The sequence below is a fragment of the Pyrus communis genome, chromosome 10 (genome assembly GCF_041283825.1).
Source record: "Pyrus communis isolate YQ-2024b chromosome 10, ASM4128382v1, whole genome shotgun sequence".
Taxonomy (NCBI): Eukaryota; Viridiplantae; Streptophyta; class Magnoliopsida; order Rosales; family Rosaceae; genus Pyrus; species Pyrus communis.
In genome coordinates, this window is record NC_142574.1 from 7,225,236 (window position 1) to 7,235,438 (window position 10,203).

General features: G+C 36.6%; 2 protein-coding genes across 5 annotated transcripts; one reads left to right on the forward strand and one right to left on the reverse strand.

Annotated features, from left to right (window-relative positions):
- The first annotated feature begins 3,031 nt into the window (after positions 1-3,031).
- On the forward strand, positions 3,032-4,242 carry LOC137728132 (uncharacterized). Its single transcript, XM_068467009.2, has one exon. The coding sequence runs from the start codon at positions 3,071-3,073 to the stop codon at positions 4,028-4,030; it is 960 nt and encodes a 319-aa protein (XP_068323110.2). The 5' UTR covers positions 3,032-3,070; the 3' UTR covers positions 4,031-4,242.
- A 3,628-nt stretch (positions 4,243-7,870) lies between these two features.
- RPC14 (RNApolymerase 14 kDa subunit) lies at positions 7,871-10,178 on the reverse strand. 4 transcript variants are annotated; one of them, XM_068468370.2, is made up of 4 exons: positions 10,046-10,178; positions 9,490-9,606; positions 9,060-9,136; positions 7,871-8,308 (listed from the first exon to the last, which is right to left on the reverse strand). In XM_068468370.2, the coding sequence occupies exons 2-4, from the start codon at positions 9,588-9,590 to the stop codon at positions 8,163-8,165; spliced, it is 324 nt and encodes a 107-aa protein (XP_068324471.2). In that variant the 5' UTR covers positions 9,591-9,606; positions 10,046-10,178; the 3' UTR covers positions 7,871-8,162. The 4 variants fall into 4 exon arrangements, with proteins under 4 accessions (XP_068324471.2, XP_068324472.2, XP_088533780.1 ...); XM_068468371.2 differs by having other exon boundaries at positions 9,490-9,603; positions 10,046-10,156; XM_088677654.1 differs by lacking the exon at positions 10,046-10,178 and adding an exon at positions 9,749-9,791 and having other exon boundaries at positions 9,490-9,603.
- Between the last annotated feature and the right edge of the window lie 25 nt (positions 10,179-10,203).

Genomic DNA, 10,203 nt, shown 5'->3' on the forward strand with positions numbered 1-10,203 from the left:
CCTTGATCAAAATTCTTAAGGCATGGATATTTGATAAAAAAAAATAGTTATATCTTATTTGTAAGATACTTATAAGATATATAACATTAATTTGGGCCTCATCGTTTACTCGGTTATCCTCAGGGTCGGCCCTATAGACTCCAAAACCGAATCAAATTGTTGAATTGGACTAGTTGGTTTGGTCCGTTGCAGTTTTTGTTATTTTTTTCTTCTTACAATTAAAGATAAAGTTAGTAAGTTAAATTGTTTGTTGTTAGGGGGAGGGGCATCAATGGGGTTGAATCGCACTAGGGTGTATAGGCATGATTACTTTATGTCACTGCGGTAAAGCGTCATTTGTAGTTTTTGTTATTACTCTTATACTTATAGTTTAATAAGATGATATGTCTAAATTACCCCATCCTATATAGCAATCTAACATCATACTATTATATTGAGATATATGTTATAGAAATTGGAATAGTGTAAGACTGTATTCAAATGATGTAAATATTAAGTTGACATGTGCGCATATTTATTTATAGGGTAAATTACATTTTACACCTTCAGGTTTGGGGTTAATTTCAATACATTACAACATCTTTAAAACATTTCAATTTCATACATTTACTTATCATTTTATTTCAATTTTATACATCCGTTAGAAAATCTGTTAAGTAAACCATTAAGTGATGATGTGGCAAATATGAGATCTATATTTGTACTGACGTGGCTACCACATTTGTGCCACGTGACAAAAAAAATTTATACAATTAAAATATAATAATATTTACTCTATTAAAAAAAAAAAAAAACCCAAACAATCCCAGAAACCCTCTGACCCACTTCTCCATCTCCTCGCTATTCACCTCCAATCCCTTCTCTCTTCCCAGACCCACTCCTCCCTCTTCACCTACCGACCCTAACGAACTCGACCGACCATCACCCTAGCCCAACCGGAAAAAAAATTCACTCTTTTCTTCCCACCTTAAATCCACCACCATGAACTCGAGCCGAGCTCTCCGACCTCATGCACTTGAAGCTCGCCCAAGCAAATGGCTACCATTGTTGTCGCCGTTTGAAAACTCTGAACCGGCGAACCCAAGACTGCATCTTTTGAAACCCCTTCCTCTCGATCTGGTCACGGCCTCCAACCCACTACTCCTAATTGACTGGAGCTTGCATGCCCCGCTCCGAATCGACTGCGTTCCCGATCTGGTCACCGCCTCCAACAAGTCAGCAGTGTCGATTACATATCGCAACGATGCCATTCCGAGGCATTGTCTTCCTTGATTACTTCGCCTCTCTCAGTCGCGCTTGAAGCACTATCTCACTATTTTTCGGTGAGATCGATAAGATTTAGAGATTCTGGCTTGGGTTTAATCGGGGTTTCTGAATTTTTTGTAAAGATGTGAAATTAGTGTTGCTTTTGCTTTGTTTGATGGATTTGGATAAACAAAGCAGATTGCCTTCATATTTTGAAAAATTGCTTCGTTTGGGATTTTTGTTTTTGTTGCTTCATTATGTTTGAGCTAAGGAGGAAGAGGAGTATGACGACATCATTAGGTAGTAGTGGTGGTGGTTGCTGATGGGAGTTTGAGGAGGAAGATGGCGGCGGCGGGACGTGGGTGAACTGGAGAAGAAGGGTGAGGGTGATGGTTTGTAAGGGATGGGAGGTGAAGAGGGAGGAGATGGAGAAGTGGGTCGGGGGGTTTCTGGGTTTGTTTGTTTGTTTTTTATTTTTTTATTTTATTTTTAATAGGGTAAATATTATTATATTTTAAATGTATAATTTTTTTTTTTTTTTGCTATGTGGTACAAATGTGACAGCCACGTCAGCACAAATGTGGATCCTATATTTGTCATGTCATCACTTAACGGTTTACTTAACAGATTTTCTAATAGAGGAAAAAACTCATCGTCTGCACTTACAGTCTAAATACACACTACACTCTCACTTTATCATTGCCGATATGCGTTAGCCATGTCCTGCTTCAGTGCTAACTTCTTCCTTCCTTTCTTGCCTTATTTTGTAAGGGGATGAAAAATTATATAAAATTATCCATTTAAGATGTGGGCTGGTTGGAAATTTTTACTAGAATATTGTTGTATGGTATAACCAGTTTATAACTTTATATGTCAAAAAAGAGTATTTCTGCTGTTAGGTTATGGCACTGATTCTAATATATATTCGTTCATATTCGTGATCTGATTCTAAAATAATATCCGCTTGAATTTTGCCCTTGATTATTAAGTATGACAATTGTTTGCGTTATTTATTTTTTCGTAGGAGCCTTTTATCAATGATTTATTAGTCCTAACATCGTATTTCAGGATAAGTTTTTTGAAAAATTAGTCAAACCCAATCAAACTTTAATTAATAAGTTTTCGAACCAAATGAAAAAAATTAATAAGTTCCATGCTCAAAATAGACAGGATATAAGGAAAATTAGTCAAACTTACATATCATTATTGACGAAAACTTTTAATTGTTCATACCCAAAGAGGATGCATGTTTCATCAATTAGGTCCAAGATTCATAGGATTTGAACAATAGTTAAAACATAATCTTTGAATCGTAACTAAAACCAACAGGAATTTTATTTCATTTTCTTTTAAAAATACCAACGAAAATTTAGTCCCCTTGTACTGTACAATGTCACAATATTTGGCTTTAGACAAACTTTGAAATTCAACCGCATGCAGAATAGTTTATAAAATCTCTCTTCCAAAATATTAAGCGTTTTACTTACTAAATAACTCTTCCAAGGACAGCAGACGTGTATCTATAAAATAAGCTAAAAATTATCTTGAAACAAAAATAAATAAATAAAGTAGTTTCCAAAAAAAATAAAAATAAAAAAGATTAGGCATCGGATAAAATCATGTAAAAAGATTAAGGAAACCTAACCATAATCGAATTTGAATAGTTTTTTAATTTCAAAATTTGAATAGCATTCTAACTCTATCTCAATTCCTCTTTTTAATTCTATCTCAATAAATTTGAGTACACGTTCAAACTCAATTTTACTATTTCAACATTTTCTTTTACTCGAGTTTCTCTCTTTTCAAATATTAGACTTTTTTCTCCATGAAAGAGATTGAGAAAGCTATGACGAAGAACATGGACAAAGATATCAAGAACAAAAACAATGAAAAAGAAAACAACAAGAAGAGAAAGAACAACAACAAGGATGTTGGCCCCGATTTCGAAGCAGAAGAAAACGATATGCTCGCTCTCTCGCTCAACTCTAATCGTCCTCAATCAAAACCTCGTCTAATGCCACCAGTAGATACACAGCTAACAGCATCGTTGCCACTGCCGGTGCCACCACGATCATCCTCGTCACTGTCAGTGCAGCCAACACCCTTGTTCATACAAACCCTAATGCCTCAAAAACATTCATCTCATCCTCTCCAACTCTCATCCTCACACCCACTTTACATGACTACACTACAATCTTCCTCCTCCCCGTCCATGCCCTTGCCCAATCCCGGAGTTCCCACATCTCGTCATTTGCGTGCACGGCGGAACCCTACCCAAGGTCCGAGGGAGGGAAAGAGCGAGACTGTCCCGGCTCCCTTTCCGTGGGCTACCACAAGGCGGGCCATGGTGCACAGTCTGGAATACTTGTATTCAAGGCAAATCGTTACCATCACAGGTGAAGTGCAGTGCAAGCGTTGTGAACGACAATATAAGATGGAGTATAATCTGAAGGAAAAGTTTCTTGAGGTTGGGAGTTTTATTGCTGGTAACAAGAGCACGATGCGCGATAGGGCACCGAGTGTGTGGATGAACCCAGTTCTTCCTCCATGCAAGTTTTGCGAACAAGAGAACAGCGCGAAACCGATCATAGGGGAGAAGAAGAAGGTGATTAACTGGCTGTTTTTGCTGTTGGGGCAGATGCTTGGTTGCTGCACGCTTGAGCAGTTGAAATATTTCTGTAAGCACACCAAAAATCATCGAACCGGTGCCAAGGATCGAGTTCTTTATCTTACCTATCTGGGTTTGTGTAAACAACTCGATCCCAAAGGACCTTTTGATCGATAAATGATGAGAGAGGTAAGAGTCTACTGGGCGTGAGTGCTCTATCTATGAATCTATCAGTTGCTTCCTTTGTTAGCCTGATTTAGTTGCAGAGGTTTGTATTAATTAGTTTGTGGTTACATATTTGTTTCTTTTATTTTGTGTGTTTTTAATTTCATTCAAGTTTGCTTTCTTGTTTTTTAATTTTCTGGACTGAATAAAAATTTCACTTCTCAGTATAGCTGTTGGATTGCCGGTTAGTTTTTTAATTTCCATTTTCGCTAACTTCCAATACTTCGATGTACATAAGAAAATTTAGCGTCCAATTTTATTTCTCGAATTCCTGCATCTGGCTTTAGAACCTTCTGATGATTTAATTCAGTAATTTATTTTGGTACGAAAAAATTGTATTCTTTGTTGCAATAAACTTAGCTATGGTTGGTGACTTAATTATGAGTAAATCAGATTAGGGTATGAAGATGGAGAGAAATGGAACACAGGGAGCAGAAACAAAGATTCAGGGGTGTATTGGAAAAGAATTCAATTTGATTGTAAAACCGTATTCAATTATGTTTTTTAAATGAATTTTTCAAATGCAACTGGTATTCAATTCAGATTTTTATCCAATTATGATTTTAAATGAGTTTTTCAAATGTTATTCAATTCAGATTTTTAAGGATTCAATCCAAGTTTGGTGATATATGAATGGCTTTGAAAGTGTTTTTAGTGTTAGAGTGTATTCAAAACAGTGAATTTGTAAGATTCAATGAATTAGACGATTTTGATGTATTCTAGTCATATGCATCTATCCACTTATATGCGAATATTTAAAATACATAAATTTTGTGGGAGTTTATAACTACAGCCTTAGATTCCTAATTGAATACAACCTTCTAAATGAGGATATACTTCAACACGCGCGCGCGCACACACATATATATATATATATATATATAAACCACCGGAACTATAGATTCCAGTGACTCGTGTACTCGACCTAACTTATGGGACTAAGATCCGCTTATGGGAGGAAGGGATAGCTGGTGTGCATACACTCTAAAAGATTAGAGAAGGAAACGAACTTGGAACTTTGCTAGGTGTAAAGAAGGTGGTTTCATTATTTCCTTTTAACTCGATCGGGCTTTTATGTTAATCTATTGCAACGTTGAGAAACTTGAGGTTTTAGGCTATACAGATTCAGATTTTGCTCGCTACGTTGACGATAGAAAATTGACTTGTGGGCACCATTTTTTAAAGGTTGGAGGTGCAATATATATCATGGAGTAATGCTAAAGGATACAATTGCTACCTCTATCACAAAAGCAGAATTTATACGATGTAATGAGATCACAAACCAAGATCTTTGGTGAAAACAATCATAAGCAACATCATATATATAGTAGTGAACTCAATAGTTAGACCTTCAAAAAGTTCCTTTGATGACAAGGCTGCAATGTTATTCAGTACGTAAGAATAACAAGAAGATTGCAGCCTCCAGATTAATGGATGTTAAGCATCTTTTTGTACCATCTGTAAGAGTTAGGTTCAGTTACTTTTAATTTCTTCCAAACTTTCGTTCAATTTTAGTTTTTATTTGTTTATTGAGTGTTGTGGTTTAGAAATTCATTCTGTTATAAATAAGCTAATCTCATTTGATTAGATTGGCCATTTTAAAGTGGTTGTGTTCTCTTATCTTCTGAAGCAATTTCTCTCAGTTTGTTTGAGTGAGTTTCATAGCTTACTTAGGCAAATGACACATGAGATGCATGTGGTGGTGGGAGTTAAAAAATGAGTCATTTGTAAAAACTGTAATGTAAGAGTGTGAAAGAGCGAAAAAATGAGTCATATTTACTAAAGAGAAATTTTATTTGAACCAAATATTTATTTCGCTACACCTAACTTGAAAATTAGACGTGCCTTGTCCAACCCAAAAACAATTGGGATAAAACACATTTTGTAAAAATACCTATATGAAATTCTTACTTGAAACCTAAACAAACCCCGATCAAGACCGTTCTGCAAGTCCTAATCGAGAACTTGCTTCCCGGATTGAAGAAGCCAACATGATCACTTGCTGACAATGGCATTTCAGTTTACTCTCTCTCAATACGAGAAAGTACGGCTTGCCCTACCAAATTTTGAGGGACAAAAGAAATTTCGTCGGTTAACAGCTTCTTACCCGATAAAATCACACGTTTGTAGGGTTAGTATAGTCAACATTGTAGGTTTACTAAAAGGTCTTCTGAGACGGGACAATTTCGTAGGGTAAACCATATTTTGTTGGGAAAAATTTGGCGCCAAAGAAAATATTTGGCGCGTACTTAATGAGATTTTTATGGGGCGGAAAACTTGTTCGACGCGTAAATTGTAGTTAACCGACGGACCTTTCCGTCGTGTAATATTTTTTGGTCGTCTAGAAAAGTCTACAAGTGATGTGTAAAAAAAAGGGGGAATATATAGTTAGGAGACGAAGTATTTGAATTCTCGCGACGACTGCTTCTGTCGGTGAGATGTAGGTTACCTTTTAGCTCAGAGTCCGCTGCCTTCTTCCCCCATTTCCCCCTCACCTTTTTTCATTGATGTGCTTTCTGCAGCCCCCCGGCCGTCCCCCACTGCTTCTCTCTCTCTCTCTCTCTCTCCCTCCCTCCCTCCATCCCCCGTTGTATCTCACTCCATCTCTTCCTCTTCGAAATATTTGAAGGTTAGTTTATTTTGAGTTTGTCATTATTTTTTCCTTCAAATGTGTTATTTATGATTAGTTTTTAGTAGGAAGAATGAATTTATTTAGTTGTGATAACTGTATATGTTGAATTATATAGGATGTGAAATTTGTAGTTGTTTTTGAAATACATGTGGAGTAGGAAAACTTAATTTGTGCAGCATTAGTGTAGGAATTCGGGGTGTGGAACTTGTTATAACTTCATTCCATTTATACAAAGTTAATTATGTTGATTAAATTCGTACAATAAAATCGAAATATACCTTAGACATGTTTAAGATTTTGTTGGACACGCGTGCAGGCGCAATATGCGGCTCCGCGATCTAACTTAATCTTGAATTGTCCAGTTTGGACAGTTTGGGAGTGCACTAGTATGTATTTAGGGTTTGTGATGAACTTGGCTAAGTTTCGATCGTGGAAAATTCGATTGTATCCTCCTATTGTTCTTCAAGTGCATAGTGGATATTTGTCTGTAATATCCACGTAGTGCACTTGGGGAACCCTGGGGAGATGCTGCCGAACTTTTTATGATCATAAATAGTCGGGTGATATGCAAACCACAACACAGAAAGTGCACTTTTGAATGGGATAGGATCTTAACCGGAGGCATAATCAATCTTGTGAACAACTTTATAGCCACTTCCAACCTTAGAATCATCCAAATAGAAAATTTGTTTCACCATCCTTGGGCAACAAAATATTGTTCATCGCCTAAAATTTTGTTGCGCAAGAGTTTTTTCTACAAGTGACAACCTACTCTTACCATCCTTTTTCCCCATCCAATTTGAAAACTCAACTATAATATATAAATATTTTTGCTCACCACACTTATCACCCTATTTATTAAGTTTAAATTTTGAAATTTGTATAGCTACAGTAATGCTCACCGGCCCCGCCCTCTTGCTCTCCATCCTATTTATTTGGATGAATTGTATGTACAGTACACATTCTCGTAGATGTGCTACGAAATGTGAGATCACAATTTGTTTTAATTTGAGGCTGAACAATTTGTATGTTTTTGATACGTGTTCGGATTTCTTGGAGCCATTGATATATTTGGAGACAATGAAGGAGCATCCTGCCACAAAACTTGACTATGACAAAAGCGCCATACAAGTGAAATATGCAGAAAAGTGGAAGGAGAGTGGCCAGATTGATGTTCTTATAGACGGCCAGTTTGCTGGAAGTCCGCATCTCTGCTTCCAAAACTGTAGTCCATCAATCAATGACGTAAAAGACCATGGAAATGTGAAATCCGATGGAAGCTGACTTCAGAAAGCATGCCAACCTATTTTACCAGAAATAGACAAGGAAAAGGGTACGAAAATATTATGTATCATCATATGCAACACCCTCATAAAATTTAAAGACACAAAAATCCTGCAACACCCTCTGGTCCGACCATTGGGTTTGGCAACTTTAATCCGATGTCGAGGTTTAGTTATTTGAGTCGATATCCATGCCATTTGCGGATTTACTCATTCGAAAATCAACAACAGCCTTGTCAAAAGTGCTCCTCACGTGTTGGCACATCACCATGAGATCCTGACATGAATCTGTGAATACGGTTTTTGCTGCATCACCTGTAAAATTTCATCAAACACCAAATGTTTTATGCATTAGAAACTCCAAGACTGATTCCAAAACACTAATTCCTTAAAGAAACACCAAGCGAGATCCTTCAATTTTTATGGAGTGATATGGGGAAGTAATTTTGTTTTGCATCATAACTACCTGGAAGAGACAACGGCTACAGTTTGATAAATTGGTTGGGCTCGAACCCATAACCTAAACTAGTTGGAAACCCTCTTTCTCAATCCCCCATCACCACCACCGTTAGACCCAAGGTTAGATGGTGATGCTTACCCACCAAAGCACTTATATTATGGGTCCAAACAATACACTCTTGCGATGGAAATAGGGCGGTTCACATACACATTCAAGTAAGAACTCCATGAAAAATTAACAGAGAGTTGACGACGCTAAGATGACCAAATTAAACACCTGTTTCTATAGGAACTAAAGTTGCTCCAGTTAATTATTTGGTTCAGACTCCACAACTTAGCTCCAATACACAGATATGATTAGGCATTTGGCAAAGTATCAAAGGCACAACAAATTGAGTATTTTGGAGGCTGCTTAAGTGAAAACATTGTTGTCACATTGCTAATGTAAGCAAAAAACAAATGCATACAGCCATCAGTATGACATCTCTATCTTAAAGAAGAAAAAAAAATAAACCAGAAATACGTGCAAGGTTGCAATTATGGGAAAAAATGGTTGATGAAGAAAAAAATCATTGTAATAGTCCAAGACAAGGTTTGGATGTGTTACCTGTTGTCTGGATTCTAATATTAACTCGGTTATCCGATGGATGAGGAATGCTGTACCCACAAAATTTTGTCCTTGGACTGCAACAGAACATTACAGCTTGGTGAGCATATCGTCGTTACACCATTTTTACCACCATTACTGCTTATTACTGCATGATCCTTTTAAACTTAAACCTATCTTATGGCAAGATTTATATACTAACTCGGAAGATTTGTTCCAATAAACTTTCAAAGCATTTTCCACTGTGCTCATTCTACTTAAAAAGTCGACCAATAAAGCAAATTCGATTTCAGAGGGAAAAAAAATTGATAAGGATTCAGTACATTTGATGTTTAGACAAGTAAAATTAGAGCTAAAACATCAAAGAAGCAGATTATTGATCCCAAAAGAAATAGTCAGATGTTTATTAAAACAATTAGAAAGCACTTACTCCTGGTTCAAAGTGAACCTGACGGCATTTGCAAATGTGTGATCCTCGTCAACCAAAGAAAATGTGGATTGGCTGGGATCAGTCAACGACCCGTGTTCCATTTCTTACAAAATCCTACTGCCAAACAGCAAAAAAAAGAAAAGAAAGCACAAGCCAGAACAACAAATTCAGATTAAACCATTTACCACTAATAACATTCTGAATGACAACCCGATTCAACACTCTCCGACATCGTATAATTTTGCTTCTACATTTTTACCTCTAAAGAAATATCAAGCCCTCAAGGTGGAAGGTGCAAAGTTCTTAGTTTGAAGCAATTGAATGCAAATGTCCGGAAAAAAAAAATTAAAATTACCAACTTGTAACAATTAGGCAGAAAGTTTAGAGATTTATTAATTAATTTTAAAATTTCTGTGGTATAGAACTACTACGAACGCCATAAACGCAAAATTGAAATCAAAGTCCCAAATGTATAACCCTAATAGTAGCAGAAAGCTAAATTGAAATTAAAACAACCCTAATTCAAAACTAAAATCTGAAAAAGAGTACCACTTACAGAGAGTTTAGGCGAAAAGCCGGGAACAAAGGATGCTGCTTGTGCGCTGTTCGTCTCTCGCTATGTCGACTGGAGGAAGAAGAAAGGGGCCGACGTGAGGGTTTAGGGTTTATAGAGCTTTTTTTGACGAATTTACCCTTTCTTTCCATTGGAAGATT

Excerpts from the sequence above, each read along its gene's own strand:
- LOC137728132 (XM_068467009.2), top strand. The coding sequence starts at position 3,071 with ATGAAAGAGATTGAGAAAGCTATGACGAAGAACATGGACAAAGATATC.
- RPC14 (XM_068468370.2), bottom strand. The coding sequence starts at position 9,590 with ATGGAACACGGGTCGTTGACTGATCCCAGCCAATCCACATTTTCTTTG. Across the intron at positions 9,137-9,489 it reads AGGTTCACTTTGAACCAGGA|TCCAAGGACAAAATTTTGTG; the intron begins GTAAGTGCTTTC and ends GTTCTGTTGCAG. Across the intron at positions 8,309-9,059 it reads TATTAGAATCCAGACAACAG|GTGATGCAGCAAAAACCGTA; the intron begins GTAACACATCCA and ends GAAATTTTACAG.